Raw genomic sequence first — 26,979 nt, 5'->3', positions numbered from 1 at the left:
ACAGCTCATCCACACCTCCCTGCCTCTGCAGCTCTATAAATTGTTCACTTGTTGAGACGAGCACTGGCACTTTTCAGTATCTGCTGAAGATCACGACTCTTCCCTTAGATCAATGACTCTGTCATTTTTCTTCAGAGGTGTTGTCCTGCGACGCTGGATGTGATGATCACAACTGTATAGTGTTTATGTTCGGCTCAGCTTGTGAGCGCAGGACTCTGATCAGCTCTGCTCCTCCTCCTCTAAATAGCTGATGTCTCTCTGTGTCTGCAAGCGGCTGCAGCTCGCCCGGGGTCTCATCTGAGGAGCGCAGACGAAGGTTGCAGCGATTTTTTTTCCTCAAAACAGCAAGTGAAATCCAGACGCAATGCAGGTAGGATGAGCATTTATCACTTTGACTGTTACTTTCTGTCATTGCTGAATACGATTTACCCAGAATACAGACGATTAATCACAATAACGCTCCTGCAGTGTCTTACCTGCCCTAGCGCACATGCTCTGACCTTCTGGTTATTTATCAGCGCTAAAAAGTCTCACAACTGAACATTTGAAAGAAAGAGGACTGGACCATATGATTTTGTGATATTTTAACGATACAGAGATCCATCAATGCTCCTTTTACAGTACTCCAAAATCAATATTCCAACTTATGGAGTAACTAATACCTTGGTATTATCTGAAAACCACACATGAAGTATTAAAGGTGAAATAAGCCCTTTGAAACTGTAACCGACCATAACTTATAACACATCTGCATTATAAGACTATGCAGATGTACGTTTTTTCTTCAGTTATAGATGTTTTATGTTTCCTCAAACATGTTGCAGCTGATTATATGTTATTTTTTTGCTCCTTATTGTTTATTTATTAATCATTTTTATATCTAGAGATTTGGAGTACTCTGGTGGAGCAAAACCCGAAGTAGTTCACCTAGAATTGTAAATTTACTAGAAAAGAGTACCTTTCATTATTTAAGTACATTCTAAATGAGATTTGTTTCCTTCCACCAACTGGCTATTTAAAACTTAGAAGCTTACTATCCTGCCCTCAAGGAGAATGCTAACAGGAATACTCCTTTGTTGTTCATGACTGAGCTCAAACACAGGGCAAAAACATATGCATGCAGCAGAACTGCAAGGCAGTCTTGAAGATACCAAAAACACGACACAACACTATGTGTGAGCTCATGCCTGCATGCAGGTGTGTGTGCATGCAAAAAGGTAACATATGTGACGCTCAGTGGGGGTCGGGTGCCCAGAGAGTTCACGACGAGCTAGATCGCACGGAGCATCTCTCTTTTAATAATGCAGCTCCCCGCATGTGAAGACCCAAAATAACCTCCTTTTGGATCTGCTAGAGCAGCATGTGAGTTCTTTACACATCATTTTGTCTAATTTTGTTTTATTTACCCTTTAAAGGTAAATAAATGTATAAATTCCAATGACATCTATTTGATTGTTGAATTTATTTTGATTCGGGTGAAGTAAAATCAGATTTCAGGTCAGAGGAGACCGTTTTAGACGCGCCTGAAGGCTATACGCTGCATTTATGTATGAGACTGCTAAATGTGTAGTCATGCATTTTTAAATGTGAGCGTGTGACTGGCACAGATGCATACAACATGCCTGTGTGTATGTAGGCTATGTGTGTATTCTACTATCACTCCTTATATTCTTAGTCATCCTTCACCTCACCACGGCTGTCCACTCTGATCTTTTATTGATGAAGTTTTAAGCAGTGTGAATTATTGAGCAACAGCATTGATGCTAAGATGATTTAGCATCCTTCCATATTCAAATAGGGGACAGAGGAACTCCCCAGACAGTTGTTTCCTACAACACTCTTAATACTTTCATCTAAATATCCTCTAAACAATAAGATCTAATGGCTGCATTATTCATGCAGTGTGCAGAGAGTTAAAAGGAAAGGAGAAGAAACTTCTAAACATCACGTGGTACAGTAGCACTGATAGGTTGGGAGATTGTGCCCAAAGACCTCATTCAGAATAAAAAGCAACAAAAGAGACAAAGCCAAAAAAAAGCACTACTCTTATATTGTTTCACAGTACATCATTTGTGCTGCTTAAAATCAGAGATGTGAATTACATTGCTGATACAGAAACACTGAATATGTGAGTCGTGATGATATAATGTGGTGGTAACATGAGAGCTTTTGTGCTATTGTTCCCAGAAGCGCTCCTGTCACCGGAGACCTTTTTCATTTCTTTCAGAAAGCACATTTCTAAATCCATCATGTGAAAAAAAGTTAAGGTCACTTCTAAAAACATAGAAATTGTCTGCAGTTTGCTGGCCTGAAGCATTCAGGTGTGTTAATGTCAGTGCATCAGCTATGACCTTGGAGAAGCAACTGTCACTGCTCATCAATCTGGGAAGACTTATGGGGCCATTAACACAGAATTCCAACTTTATACAGTGAAAAAGATTATTCACAAGTGAAAAACATTCAAGATGACAGGTCAGACTGTGCAATGCTCAAAGAAACTGCAAAAAAGAATCAAATCTGGACATGACGCCCAGATTCTACAGGACTTAGCATGTGAAAAGTTCATGAGAGTGCAGATAACAGAGTTATTATAATGTTATAATTTCTATATAATTGTTCTTTTTTTATTTCTTTTTGACTTTTTGTTTTCAGTTCAGTTCAGTTTTTATTGGTTTCTGTGTTACATTTTAATTATTATTGTATGGCGGGCACATGTCAGAGGTCAGATTTAGGAAAAATCAGTGCAGGTATTAGAATAAAAACACTTTTAAAGACATCTCAATAACCAAAATCTCAATAACCACGTCCATTAAAGCCTCATCAGGCAAGTTATAATAACATTTTGGTCAAATTAGCAGGTACTAAAAGTGAGGGCATTTCCACTCTATTTTTATTTTAGTTGGTTTTCCAAGTTCACAAAATAGTTTTTTTTTCAAAGTCTAGTTTTTATTTTAGTTAACCAAAAGTTTTTGTTTTCACATTTAGTTTTAGTTTTGCTTACTATATTAACCTTGACAGTTTGGAAAAGACTGAACAAGTCTTGCTTGTTTGAGAGGGTTCCCAGGAGAAGTTGAAAACAAATCCCCAGACTTCTGAAACAAGTGGCGATGTTTGGCCATAATGCACATCAGCACAAACACCTCGTACCAGCTATAAGCACGATGGTGGAGGGATGATGATTCAGGCTTGCTTTGCACCCACAAGAATTTCGGCGCCTTGCAGACATTGAGTGGACCATTAACTCCTTTGTATACCAAAGCATTGTAGAGTCAAATGAGGTAATCTGTCTGATAGCTAAAGCTTGGCCGAAAATGGGTCACACAACAGGACAGATAAATAAAGAAATACTTTTTAATAGTCTTTTTAATTGATGACTAAAATGACTAAATGATCATCAATTACAAATTAAATCAATGTCTAAATGTTGCTTTGACTCATTTCACAATATAAATATGGATGCAGCTTGTGATTTCTACACCATTATTCTATTAAACATCCACATCAGTTCTACTCCTCGTTAACACTGTTCACTCTCTGCAGCGCAGTTCTTTGCTTATGTGTGCCAAAGTCTGTTCAGCCACGTGCCAGTCCCAGCTTGTTATTTCTCTAGGTTACAGCTTCTATATTAACCATTGTAGACAACATCCTAGACATCGAGACAATACACTCCAAAAGAGAAGAGCTCTGAGTATATTGGTGAGGTTTTTTAGGCTCTGGTGAAGTGGATAAAATCATTAAACCTGCTTTAAGCAACACATTAACATTCATTTGTGTCCACTTGATAAATGTGGGTCAGATATTGATTTTTGTTTAAAATCTTTGGTGTTCATCTCCACGGGGAAAATCTGGTTTGTTAGCTGGTAAATGTTCAGCTATTTCTCACTGGCTAATTGCTGACTGTGTTTGTATGGATTTAGTCATTTTCAGCTGTTAATGGCATTGAAGAGAACTAAATCAGCCTTACTGAGCTAAACAATGCAACATCAAAAAAAAAAAAAGATCTGCAGAACTGTAATTTTATTAACAATGAGAAATACCTTCTCTAAAATCTAATTTGTGACTAAAATACCAAAATATTAAAGAATTAATTCAGTGTAAAGAGACTCGCCACAGTTAGCAGTGACTCTGTTTTACAGCCTGAAATAATTACACCTGGTATATTTACATCCACTTACAGAGAGGGGCTTTTGTTTTATTCCCCTGATTTAAAGCGTGGCTAGTTCTTTAAAATCAGGTGTGTCTGCTTCTCTTTTCTCTCTCAGAGGACAGTTTCTTTCTGTCTTCAGGCAGATGAGAAGGCGGTCGATGGCGGTGTGCTGCCGGATGCCAATGGGAAAGAGCCAAACCCGGGCGGTCAGACGGAGGGCTCAAAGTGGCAGAGACCACGGCTCTCGCGTAAATCTCTGATGAAGTGCTGCCTTGTGAAGTGGATAATTGCCAGCACCACACAGCAGGGCCCAGGTAGAAGCACAAAGAAGGCTGCAGCACCACGCTAATACCCTCAGTGGAAATTGTTGATTGTCTGTGACAGCAGGGTGGAGGAAGAGAAACGCAGGATTAATATAGGAAGAGTGCATGTCCGCTGTCATGTATTACACAATACATTGATTTTAAACATATTCATATGTGCAGTATAGATTTACCTTATAAGTATTACATTCTTTATTATGTAAACCTTTTTTCAGCTAAAAACCAGTCAATGAGTGCATTGTGGAGGCTTTCACTCTTGAGTTTTTATATTTTTACCCTCCTTTGTCATTCGTTCTCTCTCAAACACACACAGACAGACTGTTGCCATTCTTTGTCTGACTCCCTGAGAAGTGAAAAGTGGCACGTTTTTAAAAATGAATGCCACAGAGTCTTCCAGCATCTGCCCTCTTTTCTTGGTTTATGTAAATTATTGACATATACCTTCAGTGCAGACATTTTTTTCCCCAATCCATCTGAACAATTTCACATTCTGTCTTGATTTTCTTTCCATTTCTCACATTTCACTTGTTTTAGCGGAAGAAATATAGAATGAGGTTAATGGAAATTGTCCTCTGCGGTTTCTAGAAACGAACCGCTCCTGTCATCCAGACTCATTTTCTGCTGACTTGTCTCTCTGCCAGCAGACAGATGGCAATATGTCTTGGACAGGAAGACAAGAGGGCAAATACTTTTTGGCAAACACAATATTTTGCACTTATAAGAGTACCATTATTGTGTAAATATTGTTTTTATCTATAATAATGCATTCCATCTCATGTTTAACACCAGAAAGGGAATGTGTGTGCTAATCTTAACTCATCCAGTATATTTCTGGTAGCACTATTTTGCACCTAAAGCAGAGAACAGCAAAAATTAGAATTAGATTATTTTTAGCTTTTTGAACGGTTATACAGAGAAATTTAAAGGTTTGTTAAAGCTCCTCCACAATCTCTGCACTTTATTACAACACTATCACCATCTACTGGCGTGTGGAGATTACAGCACCTGAATTTCACACACACCACTCTCTGTCTACAGTAGCTGATGGGCTGCACTGACATTCATACTGTGCGGTTGTACAGTGAATGGAAGAGTCTATGAAAGAGGAGATTCATCTGCATCAAATGAAATGCATTAAAATGAACTAAAAAACAGATGCGATGTAGGTCTGTACTACACAGCCAATTCACCACCCAGGGAATCTTTCTGTAATCTGGACTCACTTACCTTAAGACTGACGATCAGGATAAGCAGTAACAGGACACTGGTTATCAGCCTATTCCAGGGTTTTCCCTGCATGCTTACATGAAAGGAGTGTCCCTGGCAGCATCCAATGAATCACAGTTAAGGATAAGTGAACTGGCAGCAGTGTGGTTGATTTCACAAAAGATAATAGAACTGAGCACCGGGAAAATATGAAGCGGTTGAAAACATTATACAGACTGAAAGCAATACAGCTACTGCTGACAAAGCAGCATGTGTGAGAGGAAAAGCAGTGTGCACACTTCAACAACACTTTTAGTATAAAGTGTGTCCACTTTAAACATTTTCCTGTAAGACTGGAACAGAGCTGCTATATTAATGAAACTGAGCCTATTTGAAGACCGGAAAGAAAGCTGGAAAAAATGCAAACTGTGAGTTAACAGACTTATCGATATCATTCTGTCATTAAGTATTTCATTAAATTAATGTTTAATTAATGTTTGCATTATCTATAATTTGTCTGTTTGTCATATTGTGTAAAGTTAGGACCCAAACACGGGAGGCAAGCTGACTTACAAAAGGGGAGACACTTTCTTTAGGTTGATGATAAAACAAATAGTGAAACATCAACAGAAGGAAAAAAACAAAAACAAAATCTAAATGGATACAAGGAAAGAGGACAAGTACAGAGGATAGCAGACCTCTTAACAAAGGACACAGGGAAGACTGGACTGTTTTTGCACATATTAAAGGGCTGATTAGACAAAAGTTGGAATGAGACATCAGTGCAGACATTCAGGAAGTAAAACCCACCTCACGAAGCTAACTATAGGAATAAAACAGGGAATGTACTGAAAACAATGAAACACAAATTAGCTTACTCAAGGGAAAACACAGAAGGCGAGACAGACAAAGGAACAACTAGGAAAGCCTTTGGGAACTAAACACATTAGAAAGAAACTCACAATAGAAACTGAAGGTATATAAAAACCAGTAATTACTATATATGATAATCAACTCTAAACAGGACTCAAAATCTCAACAGTAATTAAAGACTTAACTCTTTAAAGCCTAAACGATGAAATAACAGCCAGAAAAAATGTCAAAATAAATCAAAAATGATACACTTAAGGGTTCAATGTGTTAGGATAACATTGGAAATGAAAAGAAAACTCAAAATAAGAATTCAAAAAAACTCCAAAGCAACTAAAAACCTGGAGATTGTGACTTTGTTTGTCTTGTTGTTGTTGTTGTGCTATAGTGGGAGCACTTCAAATGCAACACTGACTTGGAAGGTCTTCCACTTTGATGATGCTCAGGGTAAAATCTATATGAAATCATAACTTGTCACATTTAGACAAGGCTCAGTTTAGTGGCTCCATGGTATAAAGCTTTACACACCTGCCCCAACATGTGAAAGATCCTCAGTTCAATTCTGGGAGGAAATACAAACGACAGCCAAGCTAGTGTACGCCTAGTAGTGGTGTAAATCCCTGATAAATGGGAGGATTGTGTCAGGAAGCGGATCTGTGCCAAATCAAACACGTAGATCCACTTGCAGAATAAGGGAGTAGCTGAAAGTTCCTTTAGAAAAGACTCTACAGCAAGCTCACTGTTCCTGCTCTTGGCCAGCTTGTACATCACACCCATCCAGAGGGGACAAATCTGTTAGTCTAAAATAAAAAATGCCCTCAATTATATCTTGGAAATCATTACTTTATAATACAGATATTCTGTATCTGTATAGAGTTTTCTTTCCTTGTTGCTGTATTTGATGTTAATAAAGAAAATGAAAACACAAGATCTGAAGAAACTCTTAAAATACAGTTAAAATAGTTCACGTTGTTGCTGTTGCTGGCCCTGTTTCTGCTTAATAACTAAATTGGGCAACTAGCAAATTTCATTATAACTCGATAAATAGTGAACGCATTTATTCTTTTTCCAAATCATAGCATCTCTAAAAGGATGAGGTAAGGACATCTTAAAATACCCTACTATGGAAATACAGAACTAACAATGATAGCTTTATAGTTCATGTTTTCTTTGGTGATTCATAGCAGCGGTCTCCAACCTTTTTTGCACCACAGACCGGTTTATGTCCCACAATATTTTCACAGACTGGCCTTTAAGGTGTCATGGATAAATACAACAAAATAAAACCAGTACCGGTACCAGAAAAAGAAGATTCATTCATAACACGCTAGAAAAGACCCAGGGAAACCGAGTTAACGCTAAAAACGATTTAAAAAAATTAACGTTAACAACCGATTAAAACCCTGAAAACCATCAATTTCACACCCAAGCCTCAACTCTCACGGCCCAGTACCAAACGACTCACGGACCGGTACCGGCCCATGGCCCGGGGGTTGGGAACCGCTGATTCATAGAAGTGACCTCTCAAGTTTCAAAAGCAACACAACTGTAACCTGAATGGAAAGCCCAAATGTACCATTTGAATGCGTAGATATTAAGACCTGTGCCTTAAACCAGACCTCCATGCCTGCATCAAGGAAAAATGTCCTAGCTAGCTAATTTAATTGTTTGACAAGAAGTTTTGATTGATGGCTTAGACTCCAGGCTGTAATGTAGCTTTCAGTGTAGTCATTAAAGCCTGATGATGGGACTGATGGCTGCACTGTCGGCATCTCTGCGAGCTTAAGCCACCTCACTCTTGTCTGTATTTAATAGAAGAACAGGAATACATCAGCACTTAAGGTGCATTAAACAATGTAATGATGCATTATTTTTATGGAAGGTTCCCTCATGAGCTCATGCATCTTGCATGTTTTATATAATGGCTGAGTCCATCTCACAAAAAAGACAGGTTGCAAAAAATCCACATAAAAGAAATAACAAGTTCCTGCATTTTGTTAGCTGGGCAGTACATCTGCTCTACGTTACAGTTTACAGTGCTGACTAAAAGCCCAAGTTGAGCTCACAATGTAGTAAATTTCATTGTTAAATGACAGGAAACTACAATCACTGAGATTTTACAGGATTAAACGGTTATTTTACATCTGTACTCTACAATAACAGTTTCTTACTGTGAAAAACAGTAACAGTAACTATAACAGTGCTATAATGTATAAAATATACACTTTTTAGTATACTGCAGAGTATTTTAAAGTACTATTTTTTTGTCAATGTCCAGAAATTTGTATCTTCTCAAATGTCAGGGTGTCACAACCATGAGACTTTTATTATGAAATAAAAAATAATAACAGCAAGGATCACACAGACCCCAATTGGCAATCAGAATTAAAGTTTTAATGAGCTGTTGTGCTAAACATAGATATTATTTTTGATGATAATAATGTAAACAAAAAAAGATGCAAAACCTAGCTAATAGTTTAAGCAGGCAACCATATGCTTCAAAGCTAAATGCAACAGCGCAGGTTTGACTCTGACCTGAGGCCCTTTGATGGGCATGTTTACCCACTTTCCTAGTTACTCTTCACTGCAAAAAGCCAAACAATTATGGAAAAAATACAGGTCATGCTGGTGACCAATATAGGAATCATCATGTGTGAACTCAATTTGGAGTTTGAACTCATAAAAGTTTGCCTTCATAGACCATCTTCTTGAGCTGCTACAATAATAGAAATGACTGCTGTTAATATTTTCTACATCAGCATTTGCAGTATATGGCTGTATTTACAAAAAGTGGTGTATTGCTGTACAAAATATATTGTATTTTTACAGCAATTTGTTTCAGTGTAGACACATATTATGAAGTAGGTCTAAATTTACTAAAATAAATGAATACAATGTATTTGATTATGCCATATATAATGTCCTAATCAAATAAACAGAAGCCTTTTTTTCAGAAAATGAGCTGATAGACACCTTTTTACAAAAAACCCATACATTTTCATAATGCACAACGACATCAGGTCTCAGTCTAAATTACATCCTCCAAATGTACATTTGAGGAGCTCGGCAGCTCTACTATTGATATTTCTTGTATTTTTGGCAGGGAACTATCCCCGTTCATTAGGTCCATTTAAACTCTCTAACTTACATAAACCCTCCCTGACCATCGAAATGCATATCTGGCATACATCCTCTGCCTGCTCACAGACCAATATTGTTCCTCTGCACAATTGATTTGCTTTCCACCCCTCTTTCCTACTTACATTGAGTCCATTATGTTGTGCAGACTCATCAGTTGTGAACTATCCCAATGATCTTTACAATAGAGCATAATCATAAAAAACTCAAAAAGTATATATAAATACTGTTACATACATTATTTATAAAATATATATATCTGTGTTGTCAGTTTAGCTTTGCAGGATAGCAATAGTTCATTTCAGCTTTTGTTTTGTTTTTTGCAATGTCATAAAAGACAGTTTTTACAATCACAGTGGTCTAACTGCTTTTGAGATCAGAGTGAATTCATCTGTATTATTGAGTGCGTGCATCGCTGAGCAGTCCTGTAGACACAGGCAGCACCACACAGGACACAATAGTTTTCTTTATGAGTGCTGTTAATATCCCAAACATCAGAAGATGTGAATCAATGCTTGGTATATCATTTTGCATCTTTATCATGACCGGGCATATTTAGACATTGCAGATTGCCAATCAGAAACTATTAGCAGAGGAATCCCTTCAGTAACAGTGATCCACCCACCCGCCCACAACCTCAAACACACAGCTCAAGACAGTGTAAGTGGAGGTGGAGCCCTGAGTTGATGGGACAGTTGGAAAGATCCAGCAGGATGCGAAACGCTGCTGAGCCGCAGCAGAACTGAATCATCTGCAACTGGGGATAACTTTGGATAATTTGGGGGAACTCAGATTCAGTGAATTTTTTATCTACCTGCAGGAGCAAAAATGGACTTTGAACCCGTTTCTTTAATGAAGAAGGCTCTGCAGTCACTTTTATTTCTTTCCCCCATTCACTGGCCATTTGCATATGAAAACTAACAACTAGCGGAGCTTGCACCATAGCAAGTGTTATATGTCAGTTGTTATTTTAAAGGGGTTTTTTTTAAAGGGCTTTTGCAGAAGCTATATCTAATGAATTGCAACGATGGCTTTGGAGGGCATGGAAATAATTGCTATCATTGTTGTTATTGGACTATGTATTGTTGTCCTCAAACAGTTTGGGATTTGCGACCCTTTGTCACTGGAAGGTAAGACAGAGAAAGAGAGAAATTAAACATTGATCTTTGTAGGATAGCCTTTAATATCTCACAGGGTTTTCTTTATATACGTAATAGAAATGGAAAAGTTAACAATAGTCATGCACATGCAGTAAGTTGAATTTTCCTGTACTGACAGTTAATTAATCCCCTTGTAACTCTTTTCATGACAAAACTTATTGTGTTTATTGGGACAAATTCATGGACTTTTGAACAAAACTCGAAGTCCATCCATGAAAAAAGAGTAACTTTGAAAGACACCATGAGGCCTCTTCATGAACAAATTCTTACAGTGTTGTTTTTACAGCGACCCTGAACCTACCTTTTAATTTTCTGTATCGGTAAAAATTTTGGTCTATCTAAATATTTTTTAACAGTCATATCAATTTCTCCTTCCCTGTTTCTCAACCTCTTCAACTTGCTATATCTGTGGCATTCTCATGAAGATGGTGAGTACCTACAATGGTATTCCTCTGCACATTATTACATGTGACTGTAATTGCATTCCAGCTGTTCTTGGAAATTCTTGGTTTTTGGTAATCGCAGTATGTACATTTTTTGGTCCTTAAGGCTGACGAAGCAAGCTTTTTTTCTCACAGTTGGCATTTAAGCTTGTCAAACACAGGTGTAACTGCATTAAATGCCAGTGGCTGTCTAAAAATGTGCAACTCCTTTTGCTTTTGCAACCCTAAAAATGTGCTTTAAATCACCCTTGTCTAATATCTTTTCATTTAAGCGTCAGGATGCCAACAGCGACCTTGAAAATGCCCCAAAAAAAAGCATGGCAGCATGTACTTTCTGCCTGGTTATTCTTCATAAACAAAATTATGAAGAAGAAAAAGCTTTTTCTATCAAGATTATTTCTGTTACGCCTTTAGCAAAAAATATTCCTTCATGCAATGTTCATAAAAATGTAGCACTGCACCAAATAGCTCAACTAGAACTGGAAGAGCTCGCTGTGTTACTTTAGCATAATACTTCAATGCTACAAGTTTCTCTCTTTCTCTCAAAACAACTCCCACGTCTTTCTTTCTGTTTCATCTTCTTATTTTTTTACTTGTACGATGTTGAACATTCTTCTTACGCCGTTGCTTCCACCCATTTATTTGTCGTCCCTCTCCCTCTTAAACCTCTCCATGTTTGTGCTGTTTCTGTGAAGATGGTGAGCATTTTGAGTTATAGGATGTAAATGTAAATGTTTTGCCTCTATGATTTCCTTTTTCTGTCTTTCTAGTCTTACTGCTGTTTCTTCCCCCTTTCCTTCCACCCTCTCGTTTCCCCTTTTTGTCTCTTTTCGTGTGACAGACAGCAGTGACAGTGACCTTGAACTCTCCATGGTGCGTCACCAACCTGAGGGTCTCGAACAGCTCCAAGCCCAGACGCAGTTCACCAGGAAGGAGCTGCAGTCGCTTTACAGAGGCTTTAAGAATGTAAGAAAACACTCAGCATACTTAGAAGCAATTCATCAGTTTTACTCTTTATTATTTGGCAGTATTTTAGCACAAAGGAGCATCTTTCCCTAACCACGTGTTTTGCTATTATCCTTTATGTATTTGTGACATTGCGAGTTGCAGTTTGATTGATTAATTATAGAGTAATTACTTAATTATAAAATATAAGCACACTTCATTACACATAAACTCAATGTACTTTGTATAAAAAGAAGCATCAGTGACACCATTTAACTTAATTTCCTGTGGAGCACTCTCTAACCATTCCTTCTATTAAAATGAATATAAATGCTACAAAAAAATATTCAATACAATGAAAAGTACAAGAAAAGTTCATGTAAACATATATAGACAACCAGGTTTTTATGTCTAAACTGTGTGTAATTATTAATCATCAAATGTCAACAACATGGACTTCCAGAAAGTTTTGAATCCTGGCTTCAAGGATTGGACCACAAGAGCACTCGAAACTGGCACAAAAATGACCGTTACAATATAAACCGGCATCTTTTAAACAGAGATATGACAATCACTAATAAACCAAATAAAACCATAAAACTTCACAGACTGACTGAATACTGAATCTATTTTTAACACGTTATGGGACTACTGCGTCATTTTAAGAAGTTGTGATTTAAGAAGTTCTCCTGTGTTGCTCAGGCCACTTTTCAGGTAGCCTACTGTAAACATATGATTGGAATTATAGTGTTTTATGTGCGCATTTGGTACTTTAAAAATCCCAGGCTTACAGGAAATTACTTTTATATTCTATCTAGGGCCGCCACAAACGATTATTTTGATAGTCGACTAGTCACCGATTATTTTTGCGATTAGTCGACTAATCAGATCATCATCCATTGGACGTAAAACTACAGCTTATTGCACCAGCAGCATCTGCTCTTATATAACTATCATTAGCTTACAGCTTTAAGTGTTTAAGGTCTGTGCTAACTAAAAATAAAGACAAGATGATAGTTTATTAAATTTTAATGAAATTTGCAGATTGTTTCGGTGAAGTTTAATAAACTCCTTGCTATCTAAAATATAACAGGACACTGGAGTATATTCTGGAGCATCTCACACTTCTGATAATCAGTTGTCTGCTTGACGTTTATTCAGCTGTGTAAAAACTATAACTTTAATCTCAGACAAACTGATTTACTCAGGAACAAATAAAATACTAAAAAAAAAAGCCAAACAATAACATTTTAAGTTATCTAAGTGACTCATATATATTTAACCTGAGTAGCGAAAGACGGCGGTGGGTTTGAAAACGATTTGCGGGGAGTCCGGTGTTCTCACGGCGCTAGTGACCTAGCCCCCGGCTCGCTAACGAGCTAGTGGGTAACAGATGTCTCCGAAAACGTCGGAGCGCTTTTGAAAATATGTGGTGTCCTGATAAACTGAGCAGATATTTGAGGTTTACACAGCTACATTCTCGCCTGAAAATATGTTAAACGTTTATTTTGTGACCCAGAAAGAATAATAAGAGTAACATTAAAACTAACTAGCTGCCGCCATTGTTGGAAACTGCGCTGGCCGCGCTATGAATTCTGGGACACAGCTGCTTCTTCTTCTTCTTCGGGGTTTAGCGGTAGCTGACATCCTTGTACATGCAATGCTGCCATCTTCTGTTTCAGTCCGTTATTGCACTCTTAAATCCTGCCACTTATTCCTGCGTCTTTTGTGATATTACAAAGCTTCAAACGACGCGTCGACTATTAAATCAGTCGTCGACGATTTTGATAGTCGACGTAATCGTGACTAGTCGACAAATCGTGGCAGCCCTAATTCTATTTGTTGCATCTTATTGGGTTGTCTAAGCAGAGAAGCTCAGACCTCCCTCGCCCAGGCTCTTCACGGGGGAAACCCAGCCCAGTAACATAATCTCTCCAGTGATTCCTGGGTGTGCGTAGGGTTTCCTCTCTGCAGGACAGCTATAAAGCAACTCACCTATGAGGAATGCAGGAAGCATCCTAGTCAGATACTACCATTTTTCCCCTTTTTTCAAACAAAAAAAATGTGTAATCATGTAAAATAGTTTCTCTCCAAATGTACAACTGAACAAGAAGATTATTGAAAATGAGTGTGTGTGTATGCAAGTGCCTAAGGGCAGAAATCTTTATTTTGATGGCAAATTTTTCTTTTTATGAGCCGCTGCATGTATTGCTCAAATCGTATTGGTCAACCACGGCATGCACGCATAAACTTGGGAGTGACTTAACACATATTTTTACCCACTGCAGAACGGGGTAATAGATATCGACAGTAAGTGGTTGTAATAGGAAGCAAAGCTCCATTAAAGAGGGGAAGGAGAAGACCACAAGCTGATGTAAACAAAGAAGCTTTAAACTTAGAAAAAAAAGAAGCCTGAAAATGTTTTAAGAGTCTTCAGAGGCATTAATGATACATAAAGAGTTGCGCAGAGAAATGTCCAGCATAAACAAATCTTTAATGATGATATCAAGAAGATGATTTTAACTAACCAAGCAGATTTGTTTTCACAGCAGACGTTCTGACTTGTCATAGCAGGATAAGTACAGTAGTATTAAGTACAAGAGTATTAGTTGATACCCGGTGCTGTATTCCACTTTGCTTTGGAATTCCAGGTAACACTAAACGAGCAGAGCAATCACCAAAGTTAATCGTTCGATCTGAGTTTTTTAGTTGTTTTTGCAGCTTTATTACATTTCGCACTAAAACCGGTTTCCACACTTTTTTTGCCAAATGAAATCAAAGTTTTTGCTTCATTCCTGTGTAGTTTATTGCACTCTTTTCCCAGCACAAGCAAGGTATTCTCCACACATGTATCAGTGTTACTACAATTGTTGCGTTGTTTTATGACAAATCAATTCTTTGAGTAAACGATGATCTTATAAGGTCTCAAATAAGATTTCCTTAAGTTTTTTTCCTTAAGACAATGCAACAGGGGACACAAAGCCGATGAGGAATGACATCATCATCTTAGAGAAGCAAGGGCCATGTTGTCTGTGAAGGTTTTTCTGTTATCCAGGTCATCATAGTCTAAGGAGCTTGGAAAAAAAGCGTCTGGACTTCTTTAAGTTGCTTAAAGACGTTTCACCAAGAAACTTCTTCAGTTCTAGAAGTGAAGAAGTTTCTTCAGTTCTTTCCAAGCTCCTTAGACCAAGGACCGTTGTTTTGAAGGAAGGAAGGTTCAGGGCTGAAGCAATCAGCATCATGGGCTCATCCGGTTAGAATAAGAAAAAGCAGCCATCTAATTCAGAATTATTCTCAGGGTTCTCCTGTTATTCTCAAATAAATAAGGCAAAGAAGGAAGGAAACAAAGACACACATGGACTGCCACAGCTGAAAGAAAACAGGGAAACAGATTTAAGTTACTCATTCCCTTAAACAATACATAAAAATAAAACCCAAATAGAACCTCACCTCAGCTGCCGCCCCGTGTGGAAGTGAAGAAAGAGTGAGCCAAAAGTGAATGCAGTCCTTATATAATGTGTGACATATAATGTGTGACAGGTGATTGCAATCGAGGACAAGCACCACACCCAATCAAAGGTGAGAGAACTAAACAAGGTGCATCTGGTGAAGTGAGTGGGTGTGCTGGGATGTGCCAAAGGGTGGGTCTCTACAACAACCGTGTTGCTGCCCATCAATCTGTGAAGGCTTGTATCACTAATTACAGTCAATTTGAAGTCGATTATTCAGCTGTAAGAACTATTTTCTATAAGTGGGAAGTATTCAAGACAAGTCCCAATCTTTCCAGGATTGGATGTCCCAGCAATTTCCTGATTCACTTTTAGTGTCTCACCTTTAATGTTGTTAATATTCTGTACTTCTTAACTGGTATACACTAAGTCCATATGTGTTAATGACTCCTAACTGTTCATTAGCAGAGTTAAACACTCTTTTCTTTCACTGACTTGTTTTTCTATTGTTTACCTTTCAATAGGAGTGTCCCAGTGGGCTAGTGGATGAAGAAACATTCAAGAGCATTTACTCACAGTTCTTCCCTCAAGGAGGTACATTATGCAACTTGATAATAAAAATTATAATAAGCATGATACTTGATACTGGATATTTTAAAGGTGCAGTTTATATTTGCTAGATGCTGTTTCTTTGTAAAGTTGCCATAGCAACATTAAGTAATTAAGTAAATTTTTCTCACTCCCTCTAGATTCATTTTTTTAAAAAGACCACAGTTGATTACAGTTAATATTCCGTGCTAAACATGCATTGCAATTAACAATGGTCATTTCTTGCTTTTCATTATTTTCTCTCAGATGCAACTACATATGCACATTTCTTGTTTAATGCTTTTGACATGGACAGAAATGGCTCCATCCGGTTTGAGGTGAGTACAGCAGGGGCTGCAATTTTAAAGGTTTTCATTTATAAAAAGCTTAAAAGAAATTAAACAATGGATTGCATTTACAGGACTTTGTTCTAGGTCTGTCTGTGTTACTTCGAGGCTCAGTTACGGAGAAACTTCGCTGGGCATTTAATCTATATGACATCAACAAGGATGGCTACATTACAAAAGAGGTACAATGATAAAAAATAAATAAATAAAATCCAAATCTGTTGCACTTTTATGATGTCTGTCTTTTTTCCTGCAGGAAATGATGGCTATCATGACCTCCATTTATGACATGATGGGCAGGTATACTTTACCCAGCGTACGAGACGATTCCCCAGGTGAACATGTGGAGAAGTTCTTCCAGGTACTTAATCCAGAAACCCCCACACTCCCACCGCCACTGCTCACAGGAGGATGGGGGATCCATGCTCTCATGTTGTTTACTTCAGTCAATTTTCACCCTAGAGAAGAAATCAGGCCTCATCAGCCCATTCAGAGATGCTGTTCTGCATACCTTGGTTGTAATAAGTAGTTATTTCAGTTGCTGTTTCCTTGTATCTAACCACTCTCTTCTGACCTCTGAAAGCAACAAGTCCTTTTTTCCCAGAGAACTGCTGCTCACTGGATAGTTTCACTTTTTTCAACCATTATCTGTAAACCCTAAAAATCAGTGTGTGGGCAAAATCCCAGTTTGATCAGCCGTTTTTAAAATTTGGCACCGACAAAGTTGCCATGCTCAAAGTCACTTAATTATATTGAGTTTGTGACATTTAACTGGCTGATCAGATCCTTGTGTTAGTGTGCAGTTTAACAGAGGACCTAATAAAGTATGCGGTGAATGTACATTAGTACATCCAGATATTGTATTGAAGCACTGAGTGCTCAAGTAGAGTAGAAAAGTACTATAAGAACCAGTCCATTTACCAATTACTACCCAGTGCCACATTTTATTTGTTACTGTGACAGGCTACAGGGGTGTACACTTTTTTTCAGTTACTCATTCATGAAAGAAATGAATGATAAATAAACTGAAAGAAAGAAAGAACCTGTTATTTTACCTCATGTTATCCACTTTGTTTCTTTAATATGGATCAGAAAATGGACCGTAACAGAGATGGAGTGGTGACAATAGATGAATTCATAGAAACCTGCCAAAAGGTAAATCCTTATGTAAATCTAAAGATTTTGCCACATGATGATTGGCCAAATTTATACACTATATTACTTGTATAACTATTGTTTCCATAACAGGATGAAAATATAATGGCTTCTATGCAGCTGTTTGAGAACGTCATCTAGTTTCTGCAGAGAAAGGTGGACCAATAATGCTGTATAGAGCTTCCCACTACAAACGTCTGTCCCTGAACAATTTCATTTATCCTAAAAAGGAAAAACTGGGTGTTTTGACACTTTCTACTGCTAACTGATGGACACTATTGAGTTTCCAGTCAAGCTGTTTCATGCAGAGAAATGTACAGGATTCACCAAAATCACCTGAGAAAACAATGTTTCTTTGCATGATATTTCAACTTTCATTTCTGCACATGAAACAACGTGCTGTGATTACCAGATGAGCATGAGTGTTCGCCTGACATTAGAGAGCATGTACTGCAAACCACCTCAAACACAAATGATTCATTTTATTGTATTTTTTTGCCACAAACGTGCAAATGAGAATTCTCTGTTACTATATTCAACTGTGCAGAAATGAAACCCAGACATTGTTGTGCTTACCAGAATCCAGTTGAAATAAATATTTGCTCTCACATACTGATACTCCTGCTGAATCCCTTCTTTTTATAAAAAAAAAAAAATGCAACAGGCAAAAGAAATTCCACATGTGCATTTTATCAGTTTCCATATGTTTAACAGTCCTTATAGAAAATAGAGTATAGAGTAAGTGATTGTATCAAATTTGTTGCACTGAATCTGGCATTTTGTAATAGTAAAGCTCTTAAAATGCTATAAAACAAGTCATTCACAGTCTTAAGTCACTGTATAAGGTCAGACAAACAATACTGCAGTTGTGCAAGATGAAGCCTCGGGGGGCTTCTTTAAATTCCTGATCCAAACCAGTGCTTCATGGTCATGGTCCCAAGAGGGATTATTCCTGATCTTTTAGCCTTTGGCAGACAGTCATCTCTCATGCTCTACATCCTCAGAGTTCTCTTTATCCTCTCCATTACTGGTTTGTTCTTTGTTCCATGCAAAAATAGTTTTATTCTCTAAGTCTGACAATGAAATTTCATTTTCGAGTTCTGACATTAAATTATAATCTTAAAAAAATAATACTAAAAAAGAAAAATGCATACACAATCAGTCACTGGCTCGACTGCCCCCTTATTCTGCAGGCCATGCTTCCATCCAAAGGGCCGGTGTTCTGAGAAACCATCCTACTCTGACAAAACGTCCTACCCGTATTATAATTTGACGGTGACTTGCGACTAAACCTAACCATAACCATAACCTTAAGAAATATTCCGGATGGGTGAGAGAAAAAGAAGTTAATTTAGCATTGGTGTTGTGCGCATGCGCCATGTCTGTGCACAAACATTGGCTGAACATTAGAATCGCCATGAAAGACGATTGGAGTTACTGAAAAAAGTATTTTGCACAGTTCTTATATTACTTAATGAATTCTGACTTTTTAAATTTTACTTTTTTGGGGCAGAAGTCTGAATTTAATTTAGATTTCTTATTCCACATACAAACATTCAGATTTTATTCTCAAAATTCTCATTTCCAAATTCTGACTTTTCAACTCAGAAGGTATGACTTCTTAAATTGAAATCTGACTCTTTTCTTACTTTTTGTTTTTGTTGGTGTTTTTTTTTATTTGTTTGTTTGTTTTTTTCTGATTTTAATTACAATATTAATTACAAACTTTTTCCTAGAATTTGACTACAATTTTATTTCTGAACATTTTTTTTCTCAGGATTCTGAAAAATGTTATAAGCCCAGAACATTTTTTAGTGGTTAGACACTTTATGTAGACATAAACATAAATAAATACTAAATGAAATGTTAGTTGAGACAGTAATGTTTTGATTTGTTTGCACTCATGTCCATTTGCTGAGTAATGAGAGAAACTCACACTGCATGTGTGAAAATCCACTGTCAGCAAAAACATTGAACCTGTTCTGTATTATTGATGTAGAACCAATAGCAAAGCAGGATTTTTTTTTTTTTTTTTTTGTGGGTGGGTGGGCATGTGTGTTGGGGTGGGGGGGGGAGGGGTCTTGGTGCTGACTGTGTTGGTTGGGTTGATAGTCTGTAAATGAAGATGAAAACCACCTCGCAGCCCTGCTGTGTTGTGGTTTGATAAACAACCGCTCCAGGATCACAGCCTCTTTAAGTAACTCCTAAGAAAGGTAAATAAATTCCATTTTGTTTCCTTAAAAAATTTATTTTTTATAGATAATGTACACATTTAATCAGTTTTATTTAACAACTTTCTAACTTTTTTTTTAAAAGGCCCCTTACCAAATATTTTGCAATAATGTACATGTGGTTACTGTTCCAAATACATCACTGATATGTTTTTTAACAATTGATATGATATGCACTGTTTATGAGAGATAAAAGAAGCAAATGCCTAGTGAATGGAAGAACAAATGTGCCACATAATGCCCAGCTAATCCTCGTGTTTACAGAGCATATCGGTCATTCTAGATGTCTGTTGTGTCAGGGTTAGAGAGCATGTAGCTTTTGTTACTGAGCCGCAGGAAATCAAAAGCTTTATCGCCAGCTGAACTGACTGCTGACAGACTTTCAAAAAACTCCTCTGCACGTGTCCTAAATGACAATTAATGAAGCGCAGTATCATTTTAATAACATTTTTTTCTTTCTAAAGTTCAACTCAACCTAATCTGTTTTTGCAGCTCTGCTCTGATGGCGGGCCAGCAAAAGCTTCCCTCACTGTGGGTTTGGATGCTGCTTATTGCAGCTTTGTGCCCAGGTGCACAGTATGCATACAGCAAGCGAGCAGGCAGCTTCAGAGGTCGCGGTACTGGTAACAAAGCGCCTCCCTCTCAGAATCGAGGCCTCTCCAAGCAGGGTGTAAAGTGGGCAGGTGCAGCAGCAGCGGGGATGCTGGGAGGCACAGGCACCGGGTACGGGCTGGGGTTCCTTGGAAAGCCAAAGCATGGGTCCGGAAATAACTATGGCCACAAAGCAGTCGCCTCTGAGCAAGATCGACAGCTTTACTACCAGCAAGACCAAAGATGCTGCAACCAGTCTCTCTGGAGAGCCTTCGTTAAAGGCGCTGCCCCTGCTCCTGCGACTCACCTCTTTCTCAGGCTGGGACATGTGGTGCCTTTTCTTACAGCAGCTTGGATAAGAGACGTGTGATCCACCATCTAATTAATGAAAAAGCTGTCATTTATCAAAGTAAATTAAAGCTTTTTTGAACAAATGATCTCTACTGTGTCATTTTATTGGAATTAAATGTCATCATGTCATCCTCATGGAGGATTTTTCTGAGAGTTTGGTTAAAAAAATACACAAGTTGTGCACTTGTGCATTTTTCTAATAACCCCTCTCTTGATATCCCTTGAAGAGATACAGCAACATTTTAGACGTGAAGATGTCACAGGCCACAGAAAAGATTTCATGATTTATTTTATTTAACACATGAACATCCAAGACAAACTATATTACACCGTGTTAGTCATAACATCTGAGGAGTATCACGAAATGTTTGCAATTCTGAGTCAAAAACAAGCGATGTCTCTAATGGTAACATGACCTCAATTACAAAGTTACAGAATATCCACAACTGAGGAGAAATAAGTGCACTTTACAGATATTCCACATCCTTGATTTAGGTGGAATTTCCCATCAAATTAAGTCGTTTTGCCAGAATCAACCAAAAAAGCAAAACAGGAACAGTCGAATATAAAAGCTTATTAACAGGAGAGAATAAAAGAAATTTGAAAGCCTGGTCACAAAGAACAACATCAGTATGGGAAGGAGAATTCCATCACTTTGAGATTTTCACACCTAACTTACACAGCATTTTTCCAGAATCCTTTACAAAACTCAGGCATGGAGAAAAAATAAAACAGGATCATAAAAAGTACGGTAAAAAGAAAAGTGAAATGATCACATGAAACACCCACAAAAATAAAAATAATAACAACACCTACTCTTGAAGAAAAAAAAGGAGAACAGATTTTAGTAGTCATAATCGCAGAGACTGTACCATGACAACCGGCGCAAGAAAATAAACAGTAGTATTTACATATCTGAGAAAAACTGTCCTATGAGACTGTTTCCCCACGCTACAATAACATGTAGGAGATTAGAGGAAGACGCACGGAAACGATGACCAACTTCAGGGCAGACGACTGGAAAATAAGTGGCTATGGAAAGTTAAAATGTGCCTGGGGATATGGATGTAAAACCAAGGCTTTTATGGGAATAAATGTTCTAATGACTCACACACATAATGGCAGAGTTCAACGGGATAAAGGAATGCAGTTTGAGTGCTACCACACCCATTTTAACTAAGGACAGTTTACATACTACAAGGAAATACAGATAAAAGACCGCATCCGTTCAACAGACTGCACAGATTAAAGCAACAAGTGCTATTTGTGCAACTTCACTGCTCATTTATGAACCCATCATGATTACTGTCTACTCTCTGTGAAAAGCTATTACATGCAATAACATAAGTAGCAATTATTAAATATGAACCAGGGCGATTCTTTCTACTTTTATTTTTATTTCTGTCTCTGCTGTTCAGCAAACCTCGATGGCTTAAAGTTCATGTGGGAAGTTTGGCTGAATTATTTACAAGGAATCCTTTATCACCATCAAGCAATCTGTAAAAACTATTAGTGACCAGGGTTTGCTTCAGTCTGTGCATGTGCTCTGTGGAGTGAGACTGAGTGGAATCCAAAACACACACATAAAACTTAAATCCTCCAAAGAGATTTCTCCTAACATTACCCCAGATAATAAACAGGGGTTAAAGTGAGCTGGATTTATTATTACTGATCAGTATTATCGCTGAATGCCTTTATTTTTCATGTGCCACAATCCTGCTGCCAGTTATTACATGCAAATATTTGCCCGGTAATAAGCCAAAAAAAAATGACATCCCACAGCCCACTTATAACCTGAAGTGAACTTTTTCCTTCTCATCCCTGTGATGTGTTCATGGTGTAAAGGTAAATAATCCTGGTTACTGTACTTCAGCATCTAGAACATAACAGAGGAAGAGTGAGCATCAAGGCAGCAAAGTTTTTTTCTAAGTGGCGGTAATTTCAAATGCAACTTCTCGAGGACATTAAAATATCACCAAATACACAAACTGTGTCTGTGCAGTCTGTCAATCAACAGAAAACATCTGACAAATGTGTCTGCCAGCCGAAGGGAGAGGGGAAAAGAAGCATTGACGTGCAACACTATCAGAGATGTAGAAAAAGATGTATGAAAGACAGGAAACCAAAGAAGAAGATTATTTTCAAGGGTAAGGATGGCAACACGCAAGGTTTGATAAGCTGAAAATGTAAAACTTCCAATATCCTCGTTCGTTTTAGAGCTCTTAAATGGATCTACACGTGATGTGTTGCCAAATTATCCCAAAATAAATGGAAGCATATTAATTTTGCATTCTTCAAAGGTTGCATGAAAATACCAGGCAAGTTAGTGCAGGCTGCACTGGTTATGTTTGCAGTACTGTGGTGAAGTTCACAGTGATTCACTCTGCTGGAGGGGTATGGAGCAGGCTGTTCATGGTCAATGTTAGATTAGATCAAGAGTAGCAAATATTATTACATTCACTAAGCTAATTCTATCTTTTATACAATGCATCAGCCATGCAGCTTTGGATAGACCTGCTTATAACTTGTTGAATTCAGCGTGGTTAAATCCACAAAAAAGCAGTGAATACTGAATACAGGAGAAGCAGCACAGCTCAGCTGATCACAGCCTGTATGCACAAATCTGGCCTGCAAATCATCATGTGACTTATTTCTACGTAATTCTTGTCCCCATGCTGCACCAATACAAACAAATCTCTGAGTTACCCCACTTGCCAAATCCCACTTGTACCCCATAAGCCATAATGTGGACTATGAGCTTTCATTATTTTTTCATTCTTATCCAAACTATGAAAGAAACTGCCCTGATAGTCTTCCTAAGAAAAAACTGCTAAAGTAATTGTCCTGTCCTGTTTTCTTTCTTTAATCATGAATCTCTGCATTCAGTGTCCAACAATCTGGAGATAAAAAGTGCAAAATATGGATCCAAAATAAATTAATATAAAGTATAGTGAACATCTAAGACAGATCTAACTGTAACACTTGAAACTGAGTGCCACACTTGAAATAGACATTTTTAGTCAGTATGTACATGTCAATATTTTTATATAATAGATATTAAAAGACTGTACTCTCTGGAAGTATGCAGCTGTGGTTTGCAATGTGGAGCTACTATAATATAAGCAGGAAATGAATGTGTGCATATGATGGAGGCAGTAGAAAGCCATTTGAAGTGAAGTGGAAGGTGTTTTCTCACTGGAGCAGGAGCATGCTGGACAATAGCATCACGGAGGAAGTGAGAAGATGAATGAGCCCTTGGCTCAGAGGGCTAGAGCGACTTAGCTGATATTGTTGTTCAGTTTTACGTTCCTTCAGAAATTGCTCAGAGTACTTCATGTACTTCTCTACACACTGCCGCGACTTCACTTGCTCAATCAGGGCTGGGTATCCAATCTCCTCAATGCTGACGGTGTCGTCATCTGCGTCCTCAGCTGCACTCTTGGATGTGGAAGAGCCTTGATCCTTAAACATATCAGTCGAATTCATGCAGCGACTCATGAAGCTTTCGTAGGTCTCAGCACGTGGAGGAGGGCTGTAGACGTAATCACGGCCATAGTCTTTTTGATCTGTTGACTGGGTGCCATAACGACGCTGCATGTAATTATTGTAGTAGTACTCTTCTTCAGGGTTACGGAAAGTGAAATGTGGTCGGGGGAAGCGTCCTAATCCATATCCAACTGCCATTCCAGCCAAAGCACCGACGCCTGCAGCCACCATGGCTTTTTTGGCAAAACTTGGTGACTTGGGCGCATACCCCATGTTCTGCACAGAACGAGAAAAAGGTGACCCTGCCATCCCATAGCCATAGCCTCCTCCACCAAAGCGGGGACTCAGAATCTTATTATTTGGGTTCCAGTTGGAGTAGCCACCAACTGCTCCACCAGGGTAACCTCCTGGATAACCTCCTGGATTTGAACCAGGCACATTCCAACCTGGTCGTGTGTTTCCAGTTTGGACGGGGTAACCACCTGGATACTGGTAAGGATACCTTCCTGGGTTTTGTGGATAACCACCCGCTGCTGGGAAACCCCCACCTGGATGCTGATTAGGATAATTCTGGTTTGGATAACCTCCAGCAGGGTACTGATTAGGATAACCTCCGGGGTTGCTACCAGCTCTGCCTGGATATTGGTTGGGGTAGCCTCCGGCAGCTGGATTTTGATTTGGATAATTTCCTCGAGCTGGGTTTTGATTAGGATACCCTCCTGCTGGGTATCCACCTGCAGGGTTCTGGTTCGGATAACCTGCAGGATTGCCTCTGCCAGGGTACTGATTTGGGTTGCTACCGGCACCTGGATAACTTGGCTGGTTCTGTTTGGGATAAGGGTAACTTCCACCAGGAGGATAAGGATTGGTGTTTCGATTAGGACTCTGTGGCTGACGTGGGTAGTTTCCTGGTTGAGAGTTGGATGTCTTTGAATTGGTCCAACCCTTGTTGCTGCTGGATGAAGATTTTCCCCTGCTGCTGCTGCTGCCACCTCTTTTAGCACATGCCAGCTCAGTGGTCAAAAGCGACATGATAAGAAGAGACACAAGAACCATCTCACACAACCTCCCCATCATGGCCCTAAAAGGAAAAGTCATGGTTGTAAACACCCGTATATATATACATATATATACATATATATATATATATAATAAACAAACATCTCTTCATTTTAAGTGTGTTGTATAGGCATAAGATTAAAAAGAGTCAGCTGCACTTTTTTTCGATAACGATCAATAAGAAACAATGTATCATTCTGGCTACATCTATTTATATATTTATATAACGCGTATAGCTAGAACACCCTCATTGAATCCTTGTCCTATTTAAAATTTAGAAATGGTGTCAATCGCATTATTATCTTATCATTTGATGATAACAATAATAATGATAATGATAATAATAATTAATGAACAAATTTAGGGTTCATAAACGTGAGGCTGTTATCACTGCATCATCCTTCCCCTTCCATTAGAAAAACATAACGGAGCCATATTATAACGGATGTGTGTGTCGTCTTTTTATCTCGCCGAACCAATCAGCAAAGCGTTTTATAATAGCATCACAATTAAATGAAATGTGATGAAGGCTAATATCTTACCAGGAATTGGTGTTTTGTGTGTAAGCGTCGATAATTCGAGTGCGTTTGTTGTTCTCTCTCCGTCTTCTCTCCGCTCCCTAAAGGGACCAGGGTGGTTTCTTCCAAATGCGGTGCGCTCGTTTTTATCATACGAAGCACCGGATTAAATGTTCCAACGATGCGAAACAACAGCATGTATACTAAAACTATTTTTAACTGCAAAACTGGTATTCTTACTTAGAATACCAGTTTTTAGTGTAAAACTAATGGCGACCATATCAGAAAGTGTCCTATAAGGGAGGCTAAACAGTATTAATTATATATCCGCACCGTCCGTTACGACTGTCAGCTACGTCCCGTTATTCACGACAAGCGCACATATGTACCCTACATAGAATGTATTTCCGGTCAGGCCTCTTTACCAACAGCCTGATAACAGTTTCAGTGGCGAGCCTAGGGTTTTTTGGTGAAACCGAACAAAAATGACAAGACCTCCTCCAACCACAGTTCAATGCAATTAAATAATAAAATAAATAAATGATACTATCAATTTAAGTGGATTTTTTAGGCGTATTTATCTGAAATGACAAAAAAGGAACACTGCAAATGCAAAAATATTTACAGCTTCAGTGAACCATTAATCCCTTTTAAATTTTAAAAGGGATGCATTTGCTTTGGGAGTTTTGATGATAGAGGTTGACATGATGAGTAACAGCTGAAATAGATAACTTTGAGGGCATGATATCCCATACTTATGTGTTGTACCGAGTGGATCGACTGAAAGGGAACAGTAATTAAATAAAAGCTCAAGGGAAGATGGCAGAAAGAAGCAGTGGTAAGAAGAAAGAACTGGCAGGTGGGTCTATAAAATTCAAAGAAAATTGACATAATGAGGAAAACGGGACAAAAGGATTAAATTACCATATCCAAATTATGCTTTGGTCATACAGGATTAAACAGTACCATTAT

General features: G+C 38.2%; 3 protein-coding genes across 3 annotated transcripts; 2 read left to right on the top strand and 1 right to left on the bottom strand.

The window, feature by feature from the left end:
* Positions 1–364: 364 nt before the first annotated feature.
* LOC146666016 (calsenilin-like) lies at positions 365–18,374 on the top strand. Its single transcript, XM_085410965.1, has 9 exons — positions 365–370; positions 4,263–4,461; positions 12,129–12,253; positions 16,206–16,275; positions 16,537–16,607; positions 16,691–16,798; positions 16,873–16,977; positions 17,709–17,771; positions 17,865–18,374. The coding sequence occupies exons 1-9, from the start codon at positions 365–367 to the stop codon at positions 17,910–17,912; spliced, it is 795 nt and encodes a 264-aa protein (XP_085267091.1). The 3' UTR covers positions 17,913–18,374.
* A 2,130-nt stretch (positions 18,375–20,504) lies between these two features.
* Positions 20,505–21,087, top strand: sprn2 (shadow of prion protein 2). Its single transcript, XM_085411262.1, has one exon. The coding sequence runs from the start codon at positions 20,505–20,507 to the stop codon at positions 20,961–20,963; it is 459 nt and encodes a 152-aa protein (XP_085267388.1). The 3' UTR covers positions 20,964–21,087.
* A 129-nt stretch (positions 21,088–21,216) lies between these two features.
* LOC146666014 (uncharacterized) lies at positions 21,217–26,381 on the bottom strand. The gene is made up of 2 exons (XM_085413825.1): positions 26,032–26,381; positions 21,217–25,511 (listed from the first exon to the last, which is right to left on the bottom strand). The coding sequence occupies exon 2, from the start codon at positions 25,505–25,507 to the stop codon at positions 24,137–24,139; it is 1,371 nt and encodes a 456-aa protein (XP_085269951.1). The 5' UTR covers positions 25,508–25,511; positions 26,032–26,381; the 3' UTR covers positions 21,217–24,136.
* Positions 26,382–26,979: the final 598 nt, after the last annotated feature.

Source organism: Rhamphochromis longiceps, linkage group LG7 (genome assembly GCF_057381845.1).
Source record: "Rhamphochromis longiceps isolate RC_006_pf linkage group LG7, R_longiceps_female_GT1.1, whole genome shotgun sequence".
Classification (NCBI taxonomy): Eukaryota; Metazoa; Chordata; class Actinopteri; order Cichliformes; family Cichlidae; genus Rhamphochromis; species Rhamphochromis longiceps.
Note: the sequence above shows the minus strand (reverse complement) of the source record. Positions and strands in the feature narration are given on the sequence as shown.